General features: G+C 42.1%; 1 protein-coding gene across 1 annotated transcript in view; it reads left to right on the top strand.

Annotated features, from left to right (window-relative positions):
- The window catches only part of REPS2 (RALBP1 associated Eps domain containing 2), a gene marked incomplete at its 5' end in the record, with an annotated part of 103,679 nt that overhangs the window by 21,453 nt on the left and 58,774 nt on the right, over positions 1–23,452 (top strand). Inside the window, 4 exons of the mRNA XM_055801958.1 lie at positions 14,835–14,958; positions 17,159–17,307; positions 18,797–18,920; positions 21,709–21,806. Coding sequence (XP_055657933.1) covers positions 14,835–14,958; positions 17,159–17,307; positions 18,797–18,920; positions 21,709–21,806 — 495 coding nt within the window. The remainder of the gene's footprint in view (positions 1–14,834; positions 14,959–17,158; positions 17,308–18,796; positions 18,921–21,708; positions 21,807–23,452) is intronic.

Consider the following 23,452-nt stretch of genomic DNA (forward strand, 5'->3'; position numbering starts at 1 on the left):
GAGAAATGCAGCAATAATGTGTTTTCTGTTTTATTTAAATATTTTTCTGTTCTATATAAACTAGCTTTCCATAACCTGCCAATAATAAGAACATCTGAAACTTAACTTCCCACTGTAAAATAAACTTGAGACATCCCAAGTTGATGGCACGTTCTGTTGCAGCACTTTTGCCGGACAGCAGCCAGGTAGGTAGGGCAGTATTTGTCAGGTGGGACTGGAGTGAAGGGGAGTCTTGGGAATAAGACTTTCCTTGTTATCTTGCTTCTCATGCTTAACAAAGTGGTTGTTGTAAGTCTACTAAGCCAACAGATTCCTGTGCAAAAGCACTGAGGGAATTAAAAGCTTAAGTGGTTTCTGCGCTCTTAGGAGTTTAAATAGTTTAGGCAAGGAAAATAGGGGAAAGAGTATATATTTGTGAAGTACTAATGCTTTTGCTTGTTCTCAGTTAGGCTCCAAACTAACAAAGCAGTTAAAGAAACTCAGGGGTTTTCAGCCCATGAGCTTTCCTAGTGAATTTGTATGGGACTGTTAATGTGAATCTGAGAGAGAGAAATCTTTTGGATTGTACAGCTCTTAAAGAAGAAAAGAATTTCAAGCTCGGTTATACAGAGTATGTGCTTACTAGAACATCCACTTACTAAAAGTTCTCTGTGGATTTGCTCTTCTTAAAACTGCTGCACTTTGTCCCCCTTTTGTGAATGTGTTGCAGGGTTTAATTGCACAATAAACTCTTCGCTCTGCAGGACTCCTGTTTCATTTAGTGCAGAAATTGTGCAAAGCGTAAGGCAGAGGGTTAGGGGGAGGAAGAGAGGCAGCTGCCTTTAAGACAGGAGTTGGCATGCCACACAAGCTCCATTTTTGGTACCCAGCTTTCATTTACGTTAAGCAGTAATTTGCCTAAAGACTTCTGCCTAAATATAAAACTTCCTAATGTTAAAGAACAAGAAAGAAAATGAAGCAACTGAAAAGGAAAATGATTGCTAAGTAGTTCATTCACTGCATTGGTGCACAGGCCTAATTTTCAATATTGAAGCAAAGTAATGCTAAAAATGGACAGATATTTAGAAAAGCTGCACACAACAAAGTTTTGCAAATCCTGTTTAATTTGAGTATGTAGTAATGTGTACAGATGTATTTTTGTTTTTCTAGATTAACTCCAGAAGGTCCTGCGAAAGAGTCATAAAAGCATTGCAGCTAATATTTTTAAATGCCTTGCTTGCTGTGTGTTTTGTCCTAATAATGAAGGTATATTAAAGCAAGCATGTTATTAGTTGTGCGTTAAGACCAAGGAATTGAGAAACTGAAGAATTTAATGTTTCCAGTACGTCGTGAGCTCCTCTTGCCCATGTCACTGTGCCAACAACTGGAGAAGGTGTTTCAGCAACAGCCGTGGGTGGAACTGGTACATGGCCACTCTTTCCCGGTGCATATCTGCTGAGCAACTTTTCCTTGAATGATGGACCAATGCAAAATAGTTGCTTAATATATTCATTATTAGAGCAGATTGTAAATACTTAGTTTGCAGCAGAACAGGCTTTGTGAAGAGAAGCACAGAGCTGTCTTCCTAACGCAAATGCAGATTTATCGCCCTGTTTTCGGTTATTATCCAAACGCGGGTGATGCTTGGTTTGCGAATTGTGCCGTTTGATTGCAGGAGGATTTCTTGCAGGCTTAAAGATAAGCGCTAGCTTATGTACCTTGTGTGAAATAAGACCTGGATTATAAATAGCTATGCTCGTATCCTTATAAAATTGGCCTCTGGAAATGAAAGGCAGGGATAGAAGCCTTCATTTGTGTAGTGCAAAAATGGCAAAATGTTGCTTGTGAATGTGTAGGAGGAGGGAGTGCAGACATAGGGATTATTTTTTGAAACAGTGGTAGTGTTTTGTGTAGAAAAGGGTGCAAAATCTTAAAATCATTGTGTGAGATTTGCACTACTAGAAGAAAATCGCTAAGGTTTTATTGGACATTTCCTTCTTGCTTTGCAGATAGTGGTGTATGTCTCCGGCAGTGATCATTAGTGCCTTTTGGAGATCTGAAATCAGCATGCAATCGCAAGCACGGATCACTCTCTGTTTTACCCATCTCTTCAGAGTCAAATAAATCAGCAGTCTTTTCGCTGCCCAGTGCGTTAAGTTGTCCCTTACTTATTTGCTCTTTTGAGCCATAAATGTTTGTTGAAAGTTGTGCCAAGAGTTTAGAAATTAAATGGGGATTTGCATACCTATTGCAAATCTGAGCCATTGGGTTGCTCCCCTCAGCTGTGCGAGCCTGTGCAGTTCCCTGGTGTGGCGCAGCAGGTACCCGGTGTGGGGAAAGGGCTGTTACAAGGATACTTTTGGTATTTGATTGAAGTCTTAGAAGTCCAAAGCAATTTTTGACAGTCTCTTGCAAGCATACATTATGCTATTGTTCTCTTTATCTGAGGATGGGAGAGAAAGGTTGAACAGAAATCACTGTGGCAGTGATGCGTGATGGATCATGCAGCATCTGTGATAGCTGAGAAATAGGGTGCGCCATTAGTGGCTTTTGTCTTTCCAGAGTGAGCCAGCCTCAGCTGTTCCACACAAATTGCCTTCGACCTGGTGGTTAGAAAATCCTTTTACAGAATTTCACTCCAGACTTACCTCTCTGTCAGCGGATCATGTCCATTTCAGTTGAGTGCAGCGCTCCTAATAACATGTCAATTAATTTTAAATTGCACAAATCTTCACTCTGCTACCAAGACTTGGAAAACAAGCTTAATCAATTGCTCCCTCTGGGACTTTGGAAAAGATAATTTAAAGCATTCTGTATGACTTTTGGTCTCCTTTTATAATGTCCAGAATTTGATTTTTAGGAGTGGTTTTGGGTTAAGAAAAATTAGCAAAACTACTCTGTTTTGCTGAATAGTTTGCTGAACCTTTAAACCCATGTTACTAAAAGTTAGTCCTGGATACTAATCTCTGTGTAGTGCTATGGAAGATTTTTGCAAGAGAGCTGTGATTCTTAAGTGGTGCATTATTTGCATATCATGGTATTTGGGTCTTACAGTTGTTTTAAGCATTAATTAAAGATTGGAGAGGAAAGGCTAATGGAAGCAAGCGTAAAGGTGTTGCTGAAGCGCTCATCTGTATTGCACTGGCCAGAGTTAAAAAATCTGGTGGTAAAAGGTGGATGGTATAAATCATATGTTAGACATCAATGTATAAGAAAAGCTTTATTCTTATTTTTCTTTACTGGAACCAAGACCCATTGAAAACAAATAGATCCAGAGGGATTAACTTGAGTTTTGTCTTGTAGAAAAATTATTCTGGGAACAGTCTTGTATGGGAGAGGCCATCCTGCTTTGATCCACGTGCCAGGCTTTCTGCAGTGAAATCCAGAAACCTGTAGCTAATAACTTTGCTGCTATATTTTTCCAGCCAGCTCTGCTACAGATCAGTCACAGGTTGGGTTTGGGTCGCTGTATTTTGGTGAGGTCTGGGAATGTTTCCCAGGTGCGTGCCCTGGGAATGCCCTGTGTGTGGAAGCGCTGGGAGGTGCTCCAGGAGCCTGTCCGTCCCCCTGCCCTGGCATGGAGCTGCCCACCTTCCCTGGGAACCAGCCAGGGCAGCGCCAACTGGGTTTTTAGCAGGGTGGCCGGGGATCCCATGGTTAGCCGGAGCTAATGGCAGTCATGCAACCTACGCACACAGCTCAGCGTGGCAGCAGAAAAGTCACGTTTCAGCCCAGTGTAGGGTCAGCAGCTCTGCTTGTTTTTAAAGATTCCTTCAGCGGTGAGTGGAAGACTTCTTCCACAGTTACCTTGCCTGCGGTTGGAAGGGCTTATCCCAAAAATCACAGGAAAGCTGAGCCAAGCTCAGAGCAAAGCTTGAGCGATGTTTGCTTTAGCCCTGTGCCTCCAAGTGAGGGGCTTTCCCGACTGCGCTGAAAAGCCTCACGAGGGGACGAGGGGACATGTGCCTGTGGAGGGGGGAGGTCTGCACGGGCAGGTGCTTTCAGGTGCTGCCCTGCCACTTGTCCCCTGCGCTGCCGGGGGCGTTGCGGCAGGGCTGCAGTGCTGGCGGTGCGGGAAGGAGAAGCGGGTGTCTCTTGAGTTTTGGACGTGAATTTTTCTAAGGGTCTGTGGGAGGAAACGTTAAGGGATGGCTCAACGTGATTGCCGTCAGCGGTGCTACTGCTGCCCATGGCCAGAAGAGCTTGGCCAACATGAGGTAAAATACTGGTGAAGGCTGAGAGGAGAGTTTTGGTCACTGCCTGTCCCAGCGGCTGGAGTGACCGTGTCTGACCCATCGCTGTCTGTGGCTTTTTGGTTTCCCAGACCTCATTATTTGGTGTAAAAGCCTGTGTACTAGATCTCAAACAGCAGAAATTAATGTTTACGTAGAAACTTCAAAGCCAGAAGAGTCTGAACTTCCTCATAGGCCTTGTACTGTCATGGTGTGAGCTGTCACTGAAACGTAAAAATATAAAAGTTAGATGTTTTTCTATAATCTTTCTAGTCAGCTTTATGTATTGTCTGTTTGATCTCGTCATCTACAATCAATTTCATCCCACAGATGTACTGAGTTAAATCGTGGCCTGTGGGGCTCAGCATCCGAGTGTCGTGTCCCCGTGCAGAGGGAAGGCGAGCGAGGTGCCATGTTTGATTGTGATCCGAGATGAAGAATTTATTTACATCTAATTGGGCTGATGTGTGTGACTGGTGCACCAGGACTGCGATGGTGGCTGGAGGAGTTGCGTCCCATCAACAAGTAGAAGTGCACTTGATGAGGAGAAAATACTGTTTGCTTTCCAAAATAAGTAAATAAACGTTTTTGCCTGGATGCGTAAAGATAACAGTAATTGTCATGAGGTTTGCTGTTGGTTGCTCTTGGTATGCTTTCAGCTGTGAAAATGCCTGCAAATGGAACAGATTGTAAAGTTATCCTGGCATAGCATCTGAGAGTGAAACTCCTGAAGTATTTCCTTGTAGTTGCAAAGAAATGTGGAAATAATAAGGCAGCTGTTGGTAGAGGCAGCAGAAGCATACTGGGGTACCATCTGCAGGCAGTCCTGTAGACCTCTCGATGGTGGTGGCAAATTAAAATAGCTTTGTTTTCCGGGATTCACCCCTAGCAGTGTTTGGACAGAATTAAGTTTTTTAAACATGAAAAAAGAAAGATTTGACTGAAAAGGTCCATATTTTGCGTAGCTTTGGCTGTGGAAGTATCGGAAGAGACTTCTGACAGCAGTTAATTTTTATACATTTGTAAGGGAGATTAGACATCTTTCTGCCCATTTTCCTCTTTGTAGTTTGACTTTAGCATTTATGTAGCAGTTGTTTCTGTTGTTTTTCCTTATGTGCTAAAAGAGTCTCTTTGAGAAGATGCTTTGATTGTCTATTCATAAAACGTTGTGGTGTCCACAGTAGATGTTATCTCCTCACTGTGAAGCATAAAGCCTGTGGCTTTCAGCTGTTTCAAGTTACTTTTTTGCACCTTAGGTGAGATAGGCAAGCTGCTTTATGGGTGATGGGGAGGTGTTTTCACCAACTACGTTACTTCTACCGAAGATTTTTTGTGACTGTATTTTAACATGAGAAGAAAACAGACTTGTACTGCTGAGCTTCATAAGCTAGCTTATTTATTGAAGTCTCAACAAAGAATTCTTCAAATTCAACAAATTCTTCAAATTCAACAAAGCTTCTTCAGATAATAAGGTAAATCCTGTCTAACAACATGGTGTATAAAAATGAAGTGGAATTTTGTGTGAGTAATACTCAAACTGAATTTTGACTTCAACAAACAAAATCACTTCAACCCAAGTCAGTGGGGATTTTTTTTTTCCAAAACAAGCATTGGTTTCTCAATGTGTAGCATGCTGCTGAGAGACTGAAATTTGACAAAAGGTGGGGTAAGGATTCTTAGTATGAGTAACAAACTGTAAGATTCAGTCACATGTTTTTAAGCAGGCTTGAGGAGTCATGCATTATAAATGGCTTCATGCTCCATTATAAAATTTCAGTGTTTTCATTTATTAGATTGGTTTTTTTTTAAACTCAGGGTATGTGTTTTAGTCTGTATCTGGACTGCAGCAATGGAGAGACTGTTCATCCTTTTATAAAAAAGGCTTGGACAGATTGCAGAAACCTTTTCTACAAAGGTTTGATTATTACGTCTGAGCTTCTAGTTACATTTAATTTCAGTTTTGTGTGTGTATATATATACACACAGTGTTTTGAATAGGTTTAAAAAAATAAGCATATTGAAATACATTGGAGTTCATAGTAAGTGTAGTAACGTACTCTCAAGATGAAAATATGCTAAAGGATGTGCTGCTTGTGTAAAGTATTCCTTGAAATAATTAACAGCTTTGTTGCTGAAGTGGTCTAAAATGCTAAAAAAACCAAGGATATGTACGCTACCTTTCTCTAAAATCTGTCCTTGATAAAAATAGTGTTGTCCTTTCATGTTCTTGTAATCATCCTGTATTTTCATTCTCACAGGGTGCTGGTGCAGCTTTTGTGCAAAACGCAGCATTTCCACTTGAACTAAAGAGGAGCTCTCCATTCACTCCCAGTAGTAGTAGTAAGGTTTAGATACTGTTTTCAGTTCAGCCTCTAGAAGATGAAAGTTTTAGGAACAGATGTGTAGTTCGCCTGGCCCAGTGCCAGCCCTGGCCAAATTCCAGTGTGGATAGTTATATCCTGCCTCCATCAAGCGCCTCCTGCAGTGTCAATTGCTATGTGGGTAAGGGGGTTCAGGATAATGTTTCCACTGAATGGGCAAGAGTTGGAGGGTCTGGGTTCTCTTCTGTCACATCCTGGACCTTCTCTGTGTTATGTCCCTAGATATCTTCTTGGAAGAGGCGAGGTGAGCAGCAAAGTGAACAGAAATCCTTGGAATAACTAATGCCTTTAAAGAACTGTATTTGCAACGTATAAAATGCATAGTATTAACCATCTGTGGGATGGGCTTTATGAAACTCATGTCTCACGTCCAGGAGAATGAAATGCTCTTGGCAGGGACTTGCATCAGCAAAATTCAGATAAGCCCTGTGGAAGCTCTGTGCAATCTACTTGTTTGGATGGAGTGGTGTGACAGCTCTCTACTTGCCATTTTACTTGGGACGTTATACTTACTCCCTTGTTTCTACAGTAAGATTTGAAAAGCAGATTAAACATCCATAATGCAATTCTGTGTACTCTGCAGGTTTCCATGGGATTTCAGGTCTTAATAGTGATTTTGGCAAGGCTGTGTGTGCAGCATTTCAGAGAGTGACCTGCTGAATATCTGTGTTTCCATATCCAGATGCTGAGAAACTGATTACCCACAAAGAATGTGAAGCAGTTTGGTGAATAAGTGGACTCATACTTCTAGAAAAATCTGTACTGCTTGTTGGTCTCCTTATGCAGTGTTCTTAAATCTGGAGTCTTTTCAGGCTTTTTATTTTTGCGTTCCAAGTGTTAACTTGGAGCTTTACTAAAATTTCATGCATAATCTTATACAAATTTATTGGCACAAGCTTTATTTATTGACCTGGATAATTTTTTTATGAGAGTTTGATACAAGTTTAGGTGGATGAACACTGTTCTCAGAGAATTCATTTTCCAAATAGTGAGAAGAAAAAGGCAAGAAGGTTTTGAAAATAAGTTGCTTCATCTTTTTCACCCCTGCAAGTTTTTTATGCATTTCTAAAGGCATGTGTTTACTGAAAATGATGTTAGGTTTTTCTTTCAAAGGGAAGATGGAATGAAGTATCAGCAAATGTATATAACAACCTGTGACCTAATTCTGTAGTCAGTGCTGCTGTGAATGGAGCAATTGGCATGGAGGCTGTCAAATATTTCTCAGGAATGGTGGTTCTTAAACCTCCCAAGAAGATTGACATTAGATGAAAGTGTCCACCTTTTCCGTGCCACATGCAGATAAAAGATTCATCAGCGTTTGTATATTAAAGACAAAAGGTTTAGCATAGGAGATGAGATTTCTTTCAGGTATACTTCAGTGCTTATAAATATTGGCATGCATCAGCAGCCTTTATTCCCTGGCAGAATGCTTCTACCCAACACTCCTTAATAATTGAAATATTTTGATTAACAATGCTGACGCACATGTCCTGGTAGCTGTGCAATTCAGATCGATATTTTTTGTAACTTGTGGTATGTTGGCATTGCCAGTCTTCCTACTTGAAGAGAAGTGCTGCGTGATTCGCATGCTTGCGTTTCCGTAGGCATCTGCAGCTGGCTCTGTTGTACAGAAGAGAGGGCTCAGCCGAGCCTTGCACTGCTCCTGCCCTGCTTGTGCACAAGGCTCTTCGCTGATTGAAAACGATTGTGTTGGTGTGTTGTTTCTTCTAAGCTCTGCTCAGGAACTGACGTTTTCTAGTATATTAAAGACTTCTGCCGTTAAGCTTTAATGTGAGACTTAGAGTTGTTTGAAAATTGGTTTAGTGTTTATTTCATGTGATTCTATCCGTGGCCATGTGTGCATGTGCGTGGAAGCACGCACTGAATCACAAGCCTTGTAGTTCTTGGTGTTGGGATAAAATCTTCTGCTTGGAGCTGCTGGCATAGCGTTTACGTCTCTTTGTGGTGAATGCTTTCCCCCTAGATGCACAGAGGTGTGATGACATGTGGAGCACCGGCGCACTCGTGAGTGGGTCGTGCCAGGAGGCAGTTTGATGAAACCCTGATGATGCTATTGACAGGTTTTTGCCTAACAGATGCGGTTGCTCTCTGCTGCTTTTACTGCTGTGTCAACTGAGGTTGCTAAGCTTTGGCAGTTTATTAGTAGCTTGTCTTGCAAGTTAAGATTATGGTGTTCTTTATTATGAAGCAATGATCATACGGCGCTTACACTGTGAGAATATTTTTTAGTTAGGTCTTTAAAAATATACTATGTATATTCCTGTTCCATAAACTAAGCTGTTCTGAATTCCTTTTGGTTTATAGATGTCAGTACCCTGCTTGCTCAAAATAGCTAGATTTCAGTAAGCATCTCAAGTGATGTTTAAAAAAGTAAAAAGCGGGTAAAACACTTGTTTTTAAAAGACAGGATGACAGGATAAAATGAAGTTACACGAATACCACTGATATGAAGGAGCTGAGCTAAGGAACCTAAGCCGTAGGAGAGCCTCTTCCTCTGTACAGCTGGGCACGTAACATTCCTCTTCCTGTTGCCTTCCCAGGCAGTAATCCTCCTGGATCCAGGGTGTGTTACTACTTTGCTTTAAATAATGAAGAAATAGCCCCAGGCTCCAGGTAGTGTTACAGATATCTGAACAATGATCTGTTCACAAAGAAATACCTGTTTAAGAATGTAGCAAAACTTGTCTGTAACAAACAGATCAAAGGCTCTGTAAACACAAATTTAAAAAAAAAAAAAAGGTGAAGTGGGTCAGATACCTGACACAATTTTGCGATAAGCTGTTGATAAGCTGCTGCTGCAAATATTTGTCTTTGAAACTGTTACAAGAGGGTGGTTGATCCAAAAGGGAGCCTGGGGTTGCTCTGTGGTTGAGGACCAAGCTGTGGGATCACGGCTGGCTGTCCTCCAGAGAGCATTGGCCAAGGTGTGCATCGGCTCACGGCAGGAGCTTTTCCAATTGTTCCTTAAAACACAGAGGCAGTTGATGAACTGGAAAATCTTTCTACCTACCTCATTGTAGCTTGAGGAAGGACAAGTAGAAAAACTGTGCTTTCTGGGGCTGGGCTGAGATGGAAAGTGCAGTGAGAAAGTTTGCTTTAACATTGGAGTCAGTGATGCTCGTTTTCTTTTGCTTTCTGAATGAGTTGAATATGCATTCAGCTTATACGTGTTCCTCACAGAGTCTCACAACCCACACAGAGGTTTGAGCACCTTTGGGCTGGGTTTGCCCACAGATGCCAAGCAGTGACCATCTATGTGGCAGGTAGGAATAGGAGGGCAGAACAGACAAAAACTGTGTGCCAGCTGGATATAGGGGATGCTGTAGCAGCATTGATGGCTGAATGAAAAAGCAAAACTCCCAGCTTTACCTTTGCCTTACAGCTGTTAACCTTTCCCTTTAGGCTGCAGGATGGTCATTTCAGCCTGTCTGTAGGATTATGGAGTAGATGGTGTCTGATTTTATCTCTTTTCCTACTTACGGAAAAGAAACTTCAGCTCTAGGCTCATGTTCAGTTCCTGAAGTTTAGCTTTTGCAATCTGCATTAGACCTGCCCAGGGTGTTTGCAAGGTCAGTGCTCTTGGATACTGCAGTGGAAACTTGTTTGGAGAGAACTGGGGAGAGCTGGAACAATGTCAGATTGTGCTGGGAGAAGCTGCTTCATGTGGGATGATTTCAAGGAGCAATTACAAAAGTAACACTCACTGTCAGCTGATAGAGCAGAGCAGTGAGTGGATAATAAATACAAAAATCTGTTTTGTGTTCCAGCATCTCAAGATGTAAAGATTTTCCATTAGAAGTTTGCATGGAGAATGGTGACTTAAAACAGCCAGTCTTCCAAACAGCTTGTAGCTACATTTTAGATTTTAATGTTGATGAGTTGGAAATTATTTTGCAGTTTTTTTGTTGGGTTTTCCACACCCTCCACCTCCCAAAATGTTGCATATTTTTACAACCATAGAAAAACTTCTGGCATGTCAGAAGGGTGTGCAGGCATCTAGATCTTGCACTTTCTCCCCTTCTTCTGGCTGCTTGATAGGGAAGGTGGTGCAATTTGTGTACAGAATGTGTGTTTCAAGGCTACCTGCTGCAGTCCCATTGAACTGGGAGATGCTGTTGCAGGACTGACTGAGAACAAACACGAGATTAGACACTACAGCTTTACATCCTGCTCTGAGAAATTTTGTTTTCACATGTTGTACAAAATCAACATTTTTCCTTAATTGGCAAATGACCTGTGAAATTGTTTCATATAAGCAGTTACATCTTGCAGTACATGTAAACTCAGTTTTAGTTCGCTCAGCATCATACTCTTGCCTCATAAACCGTTGAATAGATCAGTTTTTGACTAATTCCGTTTGTCATCCTGAGGTTAGATTTGGCAAGCAGCACCTGTAACCTGCCACGGTGAAAAATTATTTCCAACATGTTCTTCATTAAACCTCTCTTCAATATTTGGCTGTTACTGGAGGATTACAGTTTTCTGCTGAAGAATATTTAAAAAGAATGCAATGAAAATTGATTACCAATAGTTTTGTATTAAACTCCCTTGAAATGTCAAGGTATGCAAGTTGTTTTGATTTACATGTGTGTCTGTTTAGCAGTGTATGAGTAGAAATTACCTGTTCTTGCCTTGCTAGCTTGCTGAAAAGAATGCAACCCAAACTGACAACAGGAAAGGACAGAAAGAACTTGGTTTTAAATATCAGTTTAATGAAAGCAGAATTGATGTTTCCCCTGTGTTTCAGGGAATATTTTCACATATCTTAGTTCCAAAGTGCTCTCTGCTTTATTAGAGCCTAGTTTCAGCTTGAATGTGATACGATATTTTTTTCATATACAATGCCTTTAATTCAGATGAATCTTGGAGAGTCTTAATAGTACATCACACAGACTAGCTCGATTTCAGTATTGCGTATCACTAAATGTAATCTGCCCATCAAGAGGCTATATGCACTGACCCTGAAAAAGGTGAAACAGGGTAACAAAAAAATAATGCAGTATTCAGTTTAAGCTGCTGTGGAAATTTGAGCAGACAGCATGTTCTGAGGAATTAATTTTGGATAAAAGCTAATCTGCCACCTACCTCTGTGGTTGCTGGAGAGAGGGGCTGCACCTGTTAGCAGCTCTAATCAGGGTCCTGATGTAGATAGTATGAAATGCTGTCTGGAAGGAACCCAGTACCTGCTCCTTTAACTGTACAAGGAACCTGGTAAGCCTAAATGCCTGTACCTGCAATTAATCTATATGAATACCCACAATTAATTGTGTAAAAAAAAATTTGGCTGCTTTGTCAGCTTGCATCTTTTGCTCTGAACCATTAACAAAGAGATCAGGATTTAGTTGCACAAATAACAGAGAGAAGCTTGTGCCTACAAAATATATTTCTGTCGTTACCGTCAAAGAGCAAAATTACAAAGAGACAGTTTCAGGTTGGTTGGCTGTTAGTATACTTTAGGAATAACACCATATTTTTGAGAGGTGGTGTATCCTTGCTAGAAATTTTTCATCTGCTAGATCAGAGTAAAATGTTCATGTTTTCCGTATGAGGAGCAAGCAGAACATTTACAACATTCAGTGACCTTAATATTTCAAAGTATAGAAAAGATATGGAAAATTAACTCTCAGTATCTTTTCAGGAAGATGATAGCATCTCAAATCCCTATGTGAAAGTCCCAGTTGCTCGGTGTTTCCTCCTTCCAGCAGCTGGTGAGAGGGAAACGCAGAGCATGGTAATGCTGTTGCTCTGTGCTAGCAAGCGCAGGGTGCTGGGGCAGGAGGGGAGCGCTCATACACCCCGGGATTTTACACCCAGGGATTTTACGTGCTGTTTTTGCACCACAGCACCTGCCATCGCAGGCACTGGCTGTGGGTCATGCAGGGGGTTATCACCTGCACTCCCCCATGGCAGGACCTGTGTGCCGGCAGATGTCTGGATTTTGCAAACTGCCTTATTTAGCACTGCCCTTTTTTAAAAAAAAAAACAACCACCAACTCTCCCATAGCAAACCGGGGCTGTGCACCCAGATTGAATTTCAGCTTGGTTGTGGCCCTTCTCCATCTTCTCCCCAGGTTGTTAATTTTGTGTGCCTGGGACGTGCAGTAAGCCCCCAGCTGATGGCTTCCTTGCCTACCTGCCACAGCAGCATTGTCCCCTCTGCTGTCGGGGTCTGGTGTGCACGGGTGGTTGTGCCCGTGGGGAGCCAGCTTGGCCACAGCCGTGGTGCATGGCTGCATGTGCTGCATCAAACCCCACCGCCTGTGCTCTGCGCTGCTGCATCGGGCAGAGCTGGGGCTGCTGGCAGGGCAGGAGCGTGCAGGAGTGGGAGGTGTGGGCAGCAGGACCGAGTGAATTAGGAGCATCCAGCGACAAGGGGAAGGAACCTGCTTTGGAGTTCAGAAGTGGTACCGATTCCCTCCCCAGCCTCCTAAAGCTGTGCTGGCACAGTGATGGGCTGCCGCGGCAGCACGCCACTGCCATAGGCAGGCAGCCAGGCGCTGCTCCCACAGCACGGCGGGCACCCACCTGCCATGGCAGCTCCTGCCACAGCACCCTGGTAGACTGCTGTTGGGGCACCTGCTGGGGCAGTGGGACCCCCACGGTGGACAGTGTTGCCCCCTATGGCAGTGGGGAGACCCCTGCCACACTATGCATGCATAGTGCCATCCACTGACTTGTATTTGGTGCCTTCTCATGTCCTGGATGGAGCGTGGCTCTCTTCCAAGGAGTTCCCCTACACCTGTTCCTCCCTCTCCAGCGTGCTCCCATTCCTAATCATGCTTTGGCACCGTCCATCTCAGGCACATTCCAGTGGAAATACAGAGCACTTGGTAAATGAAAGAAGTAAGACCAGTGATAGGGCAGGGGGGATAAAAAAAAAAAAAAAAAAAAAGGGCAGAGTGACTTCAGAAAAAAAGGATGATGTAGAAGATAGGAACTGACAAATGCTGCTGGCTAATTGAAGCTGTCCTCATACACAGAATCATCTCCCTTTTCATCAAGCAGTAAGAGAAAAGCAAGCTGCTTGACATGTCTTGTGGTCAAGAAATTAAGCCATGTATCTCTAGAATTTGCAGGAAGAGAAGGGAGCCAGAGCTCATTCGCTCAAAGCAGAAGCCATATCCAGAGAAGAAAAAGTTTGCGTGAAGATAATTGTCTTTGATTTGTAGGAATTACTGTTCCAAAACATTGGTTTCTTCAGTAACAGTTTCAGCTGACATTTTGCCAATCTGTGTGTGTATGTGTGTATATATACATATAAAAATGTATTAGAAAAAATAGAATATTCATTTGCGCTATTTGTTCATACATGACATCGAAACAGTTTCCATCATGCTGTTGTAGCGTGGGAGCGATCCACAGACATGGTTTTCCAGAGAGCAGCTCTTACCCATGAAGAACTGACACAGCTCTGGGGTCATCCTGGACACGGGTGGTGTACCTCGCCAGCCAGGAGATATTGCTCATCTAGGTGTATTTTTCAGGAAAACAATCTGTGGCTTCCCTTTATGTCCAGAGTGAATAGGGTTTTGTTCTAACCTCAGTGCTCGGCTGAGGTTTGTTTGTGAACATCTGGGAACTCCAGGGATGGGAAAGTTGGCGCCTGTGCTTAAAACCTGCAGACAGCTGTTGTTTGTTTAGCTGTTGTCTGAGCATGGGAATGTGGAGCTGTTTGCTTCATAGAGGTGGCTGAATGAAGCAAACAGTGAAGTATGTATAGAAATCAAGCTTTGGTGCTAGGACAGTGTCAATTTTTCACAACAGTGTTTGGCTCAAGCGGTGTGATGGGGTATTTCTTGTTGTGTTTGTTACAGTAATTGTCTGAACTGTTGTTGTAGGGCTAATATTAAAGTACAGTTTTCTGTGAATACCATAGCTTCTGCAGTGGAAATGTTTTACTGGACAGTGACCTTAATAAGTTATCATTTCACCTGCTGTTAAAACCATATGTAGTATGAAAACCCCAGGGTTGTTTTAGGATAGCAGTGTTAACCAGCAATGCTTCTGAAAAGCTTAGCAGCTACCTACCTATCTCTGACATGCTAAGGGGAGTGTGATCAGACAGCAGTGTCCAGAATTGAAACAAATATGCTTAATAGAAATTTAAATACAACAAAAAGCATTTTGCATTTCTAAAGAATTTTTCTTTGTCTATGTAGAGATGTTTACATTCTCTGGAAGAGCGAAATGCATTTAACCAACAACCCGTCTCTTCTCTTAGATTACAGAAGTTTGTGGAGCCAAGCGTGTGGGTTATTTTGGTCCTGCTCAATTTTATATTGCTTTGAAGTTAATTGCAGCAGCACAGTCAGGGTTCCCAGTACGGATTGAAAGCATTAAGAATGGTAAGTAGCAAATTTTCCTTGCAGCACTATGCACTTGTTTCTCACTTTCTTTAGAGCTTGTCAGCTCTCTGTGCTGGTAAACTTTTTCTCCTAATGTGTCTGTTAAACGATTGTGTTTTGAGGAGCAGAGAGTAGAAGGTAATGTTACATTCTCTAAGTCTAAGTCTCTAAGGTAGAAAATTGCAGTGAATTACACATATGGCAAAGCTGAGATGACATCCCCCTCTGGAAAGGCATTACCAAAGGAATGGCACAAATGACAGCTGATCAGTACTGGGGATGCATTTCTCTCTCACCTTCAGCCGCTAGTCTTGACAGCTGTCCGGAGTGGGGGGTGATAGCTGCTCTGGGTGGAGGCATGTTGCGGAGAACGTGGGCAGATCAGGGGTCCCTCTGTGCAGGGCAGCTTGCAACACTCATCTGTTTTAGCAAATAAACCTGCTGAAGTAAATGCATAATGGTGACAAAACCCTAATGCTTCCTATCAGTAGGTGTGAAAATGTGTAGATGTAATTTAAAACAGCTTTGTTCTTCCAAATGAATTGACAGAAAGATTAAATGTACCGTTTTTGATGGCAAAAAATGCTCCTTAAAGAGGCTTATCAAACTAAAGTGGTGAAGAGAGGAAGCAGGTCCCTTTTAGCTGTGAAACCTTGATAGTGAGTAAATGGAAGGGCCTCTGTTCTTGCCTTGGTGATGCATGCTTTTCCTCAGCAGGGCTTAGGCTTCAAAACACATGGCTTTTCACTAGGGCTTGAGGCTGACCAGGTTTCAACCCTTGGCCCCCATATCCCAGGTGGGCGTTGGAACCACGCTGTGAGGCTGTGCTGTGGGCAGGAGTACTTGCCACCATCCTGCTGAAGGCAGCGATGCAACTGGCCACGAGATCAGGGAGGGGGCAGGACGTACCCATAACCTCGCGATCAGGTCACTGGTCCCAGCACAGCTTCTGCTCTGCTGTCCCTGCTAAGGGCAATGGAATGTGAACACTCACCTATATTAGAGGGCGGGTGTGTGTGTGTGTGTGTGTCCCAGGTCTGCCCCATCCCGAGGTGGGGAGCCATGCTGGCGAGCGTGTGCAGACCTGTGTGAGCTGAGCTCCCACAGTGCAGAGCTCCCAACCAAGTGGAGAGGATCAGGTGCAGCTGGCACGGTTTGGTTCAGTGCCTTGCTGGAAGGGGAATTTAAACCAGGGGTGAAGCAAGGCAGCCTGGATTTGTCTGTTTTCCTTACAGACAGCTGGTGCGCTGTCTCTTGCATTGTCGTCCTTTTTAAGGATGTTAATTTGGGGAGAAAAAAACCAACCCCCACCCCCAAACAAAATCCAACAAACTAATTTAGAAACCTGAAATAAGTGAGATTTACTGTGTATGTTTTACAAGTCCAGCATCTGCAAAAAATCCATGAATCTGAATGATGAAGGGTACTTGCAGTCCTTGTATTTATATCGTACTTCTGAAACGCTTCCAGTGCTAATTACATTTTCTCTTGAAATGTATGAGTACCTTTAGAGTGAGGCGAGTAATATGTACCAAACTCCAGCTGATTTCTTTTTCTTCCTGGTAGTAGCTATAGGTGTAACTGATATACCAAGGCGATGTATGGCTTTGCTGGGTTTTCAGCTTTCTGTTAATTTTAATTAATTTCAGGGTGACTGCACAAAAATAAATGGTGTTTCTTCAAAATAATTGTGAATTGTCTTAGCGTGACGAAGTGTCGCTCTTCTGCTCTGCAGAGCAGACATGACATGGGACTTCTTGAGGCAGTTGTCCCACCAGGCCTTGGTGTGGTGTCTGAACCCTCCCATTTGTAATTTGTTCCCTTTATGATGGCAGCATCAAGGATGAAGTGATCCTGATTAATTCATCAGTTCCACAGTTTCTGTGGGAAGCTATTCTTTTCATTATGGACAACGTCTTGACAGGAAATGAGTTTGCCGCTTTCTTTAGCAACGTGCACAAGGCTTATTTTTTTGCGTGGGGAGATTGTGTATGAAGCTAGTGAATGCAGCTTTGTCTAACAGTCACATTTTTATTAAGACATAAAATAATCACAGGAGTCCCACAACTATAAACACTACAAAATACAAATAGTAGTCTTTTAAATAAATAAACTTTTCATTGGTTTTACAAGACGATACTGCTTAAAGTGCTTTTAATGTTCTGTAGCCTCAACTGAATTTTTCTCTCTTTTAATGAAGAATTGCCTCTGCCACGGTTTATGGCGCTGAAAAATGACAGTGAAGTACGTTACGGAACTCCAGCAGAACTCCATGGAGTTAAATTTCAGGTTCCACATGCAACTGTGGAAAAAAATTCCTACAAAAGAACAGATGAAGGGGACAAACAGGTAACAGGCTTGTCTCCTTCAGGCCAGTATGTTGTTATGCATCCTCCTTTTGGGTCCATTCCTGTAAATGATTACACTCACATGGGCTTACTCAGTTTTGCAGTACTAGACAGGAGATGAACTCCTGGCATGCAGATACTCCCCACTGGGGCTGTGCTCTGATTTTGATGCATCCCAGTTGCATCCCTGAAGGGAATTTCTTTATATGAGCTTGTATAAATCTGTCAGCCCTGTAATATTTGGTACAAGTTCTTTCGGTGTTGTCCTCCTACACAGTCCAGCACTGTTTCTTGGAGAGGACTAGGAGAGAGGTGGCAAATAGAACAGGAAAGCAAGTGATTTCTCATGGCCGGAATGATCCTTAGTCACTACAGGAATATTCAGTTGGAGAAAAGGTGTTGAATCACAAGTCAGTATTTCTGGGTAGGGTAAGGCCACCAGTTTTTTGTTTTTTTTCCATTCTAATCTTCCGCAGGAGTAGTCCAGAAGAGATCTGCTTTTCTTCCGTCCTCAGTGAAACATTGTCCCAGCATCCGTTGTTTTGAGTTGATGATTTAGTAAATCTGTCTGAGAGATTTGCATCACCTGTGTTTAGGAGAGTTGGGAGCACCTACCCAGATACAACCAGCTTCACAGCTCAGCCTTCATTTGCATTATTTTCCCCAGGCCTGACACCTTCTCCTCTGGTACTGTATCAGTCATGCTGTAAGTGCCTGGTGGCAGGTTCTTTATCTTCCCCTAACGCATGCACACGTGTATCATGTATCGCACCACGGTGCTGTCATGAGTAACCACATTCCCAGCCTGAGGTCAGCCAGCAGGAGTGAGCTGATGACAAGATACACAGGTGGAATTGCAGGATGGGGAAGGGCAGCATGTCTGCCTGTGTGTACTGACACTAAAGCGGAATGCTGCCCTCAAACCCCTGGCTCAGTCTAGGTTACCTGTGTTGTGCGGTATTTTCCGTTTCATTCAGTAAACTGTTTCGGGATCACATCCTCCTCTTAAACTATCTCTGTAAGTCAAGGCAAAGAGAAAGCTTTAGGTTACCCAGTAACACCTACAGATCCACAGAGTGCTTAAAATACTGATTCAGAGATTTATTTTAAAAGTTTTTTTTTAATAGGAAAAATGCTCTCCCACAAAATGCACTCACACTAAATGTGTTAAGTAAATTCATAGATACCCACTCACATTAAGCCTTCTACATATGCTTCTTCAGGCATCTTTGGAAGTAAAATATTTTACACTGTTCATTGTAAAGCTTTGCAATGGCGTTGCCATGCTTTACCCCTAGAAGGCTCTGTGCCAAATTCTGTCTTTTGTTTTTTTTGAGGAGCCTTTTCCTGGAAATAAAGGGCCTGAGGGAACTGCAGTGTTTGCCGCCTCTTTACCTGTTGTGCTGTATGCGTTCGGATCACTGTGCAGGATTACTTGGTGTTTTTTTTGTCTCAGAGTTGCATTTTGTGTTTGTGTGTTTTTGAAATAGGAGCCCAAGTCTCCTCCAATGTCTCCTATCTGCTCACCTCCTGCTTCTCCATCTACTTACCAGAGAATACCCCCAAGTTATGGATATGGTAAATCAAGAAGTGGGCTGGAGCAGCAGCATGGAGGTAAGATAAAAATTGGGATATGCACATTGTATTAAATTCTTTTATTTTTCCTTTCTCAGAAGCATCCATATTTCAAATGCAATTGGCAATCAGCCTAATGATTTTAAAACTTAATTAGACCTGTGTTTTAGAAAATGACTCAATCAACTTATTTTGATTGTTCAGGCCTATCTTCCTGTTTGCTTTCTGGTAAATTAGTTAGATTTGTATGTCACTGCTCACAGATAAATGCAAATACCTAATCTCTGACAAGACTATGTGCAGTATGTCCTAGTGGCAGGTGTTTGTGAGTGTTTTCAGAGTACGTGATGCTTTTGGTTTCATTAGAGGCAAAGAAAAGCCCGCTTCTGATTTCAGTAGCTGCTCTATTAATTTTCAGATCAGCAGTGAACCTTCCTTTGCAGGAAAGAATAATGATCTCTCTGGTTTTGTAACAGAGATGACAATGGGACATGAATATAAAAACAGTCCGACAATGTAACTTAAGCAAAACAGGCAAAAATAAGGCCCTGCATAGATGCTCTCACCTTGACATCTGTGGTATTAGAGTAGGTGGCAAAACATTCTAATTTTAGTAAGTGGGTAGTGGGGCAGAAACCTGTTTTATTAAGGCTTTACAAGCTCCTGTTAATAGTAAGGTGTCTGTGCTCTCCTAATTGCAACATCTGGTGACCAGGATGATGGCAATGGTAGGCGTTGGTATGTACCATCCCTCCATCATCCCTCCTGCTTTCAGCTAGTGTGTTTACAGTGAGTGAGGAGTGGACTGTGCTAGTCCTTTAGCTGTTGTCCTTGTTTACAAATGAGTGAAAAAACAGAGCTATTATGACATTTTGAAACAGTACAGCCATAATAAGAATGTGTTCAACACTGTAAAGTGGTCTCTGTGTGAAAATTGTGCCAGTACTGAGTCACGGGCATTCATTTGCTGGTTAGGTAAACTGCTGTTTGTTCAGCGATGGGATTTTTTTTTTTTTTTTTTCCCACCCCACCTTTGGCATAACTGATCAAAACAGTGATGGTTGACTTCTGAAAGAAATAACACTGGCAAAGTTGTCTTCTGCTACAACATGTGTTCTGCTCCAGTGAGGAAGACGTTTGGCAGATAGCCTACACCCTGGAGAGCCAGGCAGGAGGCATCCATCAGGAGCAGCTGACCGTGTTATCTGTCGTGCACTCTGCTGTTTTCTGGGACCCAGTCCCAGATCTGTCAATGTTATGGGGCAGGTATTTTGGGTGTTGTTTTTGTTTTGTGTGTTGGGTGGGGGGTTTTTTCCCCTCTGAATGTGGTTGCATACATAACTTCAGTGAAATTTCTCATGAAGTTAGCAGCTGTGCAGAGTAGAGGCAGCAGTGTCCGATCCAGCTGTTAACTTTTTCTAAAATGAGTTACTCAACTGCTTGAATTTTTAAGGTGTTAAAATCCTAGAGGTATAGAACACTATGGTTATTTTCTGGAAAGGGAATTTCTCCTATTTTCCAGGAAAGGATTTTCTCCTAATCTAATCCCACTGGTTATTCAGCTGAATGTGTTCTCAGCGGCTGAAGCGGGTAACGTTTTCTGGCCCATGCCGTACCGAGTGCCAGGCTAGGTGACCTACTGGTTCTCCCTGGCCTTTAGAATTAGGACCCTTCCAGTTTTCTGAAGAGGACTGGAAAGGTTAGGTCTGAAAGCCATTGTGTTAGTGTATGTGCAAGAGGTGCTGGTGACACGGTGCTGGGCTGGGTGGGCTGTTCTGTGCTGCCAGGCCGACCCTGAAACTGGGCATTGTGTCTTCAAGGGCAGTGCTTTGCACTGCAGCAGTGACTATGTACTGCTTTTCTTGATAGTTTTAGAAGATATTTGTTCCTAGCAAACACACAGCAGTGTGGCCTTGTACTTAAATCTCTCTAAGGGCGTTCGTGTTTTTTCCCCCTGAAATTGGAGGTTACTTGTACAGACATAAAAATAAATACTAATACAGGATTAGATCACTTAAGAAAGCAAGGGGGTTAGGAGTATAATTTTTAAGGTCTTCCTGAGCTCAAAATTTTTATGTTTCTTGGTCTCATTTTTTGTCAAAAGTCTTTTAAGTTCTGTCTTTGTAATGGTAAATTTGAAATCGCCTGGCAGCAGAAGTTCTCAGCTCTGTAAGGGTCTGCGAGTTGCCTTTCGTTTGCATGTTTGACCTATTTTTAAAACATTGTTTCTAAAGGTGCTGTTATGTCACTGCTAGCTATGTTTGCTGGAGTGGAACATAAGTGACTGACTTTAGCAGAAAAAGAAGTAATTGTTACTTTTCTTTACTAACTTTACTCCAAATAATGCAAAGTGGTGAGTCATATATTTTGAAAACTGGGGAAGGGGGAAGAAGAGTATATGGAAAGTTAGTGTTTTACTATTGGATAGATTGTCAAAGCATATTTTTTGCAGCTCAGTTGAATTATTTCTTCTTGTTTATAATGCATTCATGTGCTATATATGACTAAGTATATAAAATGTATAAGCATATAAACAGGCTATATAAATATATATTTCAACATGATGAACAATGATTTCTGTTACCTAGTAATATATAACTGACAGTTTCTATCTACTGATATGACTATCAGTAATGTCTGAAGAATGATGTGAGAGACAAGTATGTGACTGAAATTTTGTTGCAGAAGACAAAATGGACATTGATACTGTGATACTAGGTTCACAAGCTAGATTCTTGACCCTTGTGGTATTTAATGATTTCCTTTAGCCTAGTAGAAACTCTTTGATTATCCTTCCATTTATATGCTTTATTTTAAATGCCTGTAGCTCCTTATGAAGTCAGACACTCAACTCACCAGCAAGATGGACCATCATCAGGGAATTATGGAGCCAAACCTGCACTGACCTGTTCAACTCCTAATCGGGTAACGAATTGCATGTTTTTCTTCGGTAGTACTACTAAGAAAATAATAGACATTAAAAAAAAGGGTGGGTGGGGAAGGAAGAAGAATTCTCACTTCAAAAATAGGGTTCTCCATGGTGTTTTTAGATTAGAGGCTGAAGCATGCATTTTTAGCGTATGTAAAAGAAAAAAAAAAGCTGATGGGAAGGAAATATTAAAACAAATAATACAATTAATTAAATTTCTCAATCTAATAGCATAGATAGCAAAACTAGACTGATAATCTTCAGTTTGAAAGTAAAAAAAATAAAATAAGTATTCAGGTTACCCTAGTAAAACATTTTTATTTAAAATATATGAGGTTTCACAGGGATTCTTGCTTGATTTAGAATGCTGTCGATAACACATGTACAGAACTAGTGGCCTAATATTCTGTGTATTTTTTTTCACCCCAATTGGTTAAATTGCATCTCAAACAGAATGAATGAATTTCTGGGCATTTGTTTGCTTTTGTGTGATGGGTCCTATGTTTTCCTGCTGGTTGCAAAAGCAGATCTTTCCTATGTTCCAGTATGCCTGCTGTGTATTTATTATGCAAACAAGTAGTTTGCCCTAAGGAAGGGCAAAGCTCTCCTAAGGGAGAGCTTTTGCTAAATAAGTAAGAATTGGAGACTCTACCTTTTCCTGAGTGCTTAGCAACCACACACATAACAAAATGCCACCTGAGCCTCAGGAAAACATCTACAGGTAGTGTCACATAATTTGTGCTAACTTGAAATGAAATGGGTTGCATTTATGCAGCACTTTGAAATGAAGATCAATTTACAGCCTTATGATGTTACCTGTTCTGGGGATCTTTTGATGTATTTCAGAACCACTGTTTTGCATTTGATTCTTAGGAAGTGTAAAGTTATGTCAGAGAAAGGGTTTCAGAGCTGGCTGGAGCCTGGTTTGCTGTTCATTCTTGCTCTCTCTCTTTAAGAGTGCTGTCATCCAGGCCTAAATCTTGATTACTAAGTCATTCCAGTTTGACAAAAACACTAATTGTGCTGACACCCGCGCCCGCCCCCCCCCCCCCCCCCGTGGAACGTACAGACCTCCCTTAAACAAGTCCGTCAGAAAGCAAAGACATAAATTGATAAAATGTCCTTCTCTTCAAGAATACTCTTTTTCCCAAAGTAGGATTTTTACCTAAGCTGTAGGAAGTGACAGAAGGTTGAGAAGGTCTCCAGGGGTTTGTATGTCTCCCTGGCTTGGCATAGTGTGTGCTGTTACCTGGGTGAGCGGAGGGTCCAGAAGTGGTGTAACTCTGTAGTTAACAGCACCACTCCTAGACTAAGCATGTAGTTTCTTAGCAGTGCTGAATTTTCATGCACGGTGCTGCATAAATACAGCTGTTGGTCCTTTGTTGGTTCCATCCCTTTCAGGTGTGCAGTATGCAGTTCAGGGTTGTAATGCATGACAGGCAAAACGAACCCCCAGAATGAATCCAGAGGTGATAAAATACGACTTGGACTTTCCTTTTCGCAGTCAGCAGTAGTAAGATTTCCTTTTAGCTTTGCTCGTGTAAAACTTCCTTTAATTGCCTGGGTGAAGGCACCTAGTACTAGCCTGAGCTTTAACAGATAAGTAGTGGGATGGTAATCAGTGTGGCCGTTACTGCTTCTT

This window comes from Falco peregrinus, chromosome 4 (assembly GCF_023634155.1).
Source record: "Falco peregrinus isolate bFalPer1 chromosome 4, bFalPer1.pri, whole genome shotgun sequence".
NCBI classification, from domain to species: domain Eukaryota; kingdom Metazoa; phylum Chordata; class Aves; order Falconiformes; family Falconidae; genus Falco; species Falco peregrinus.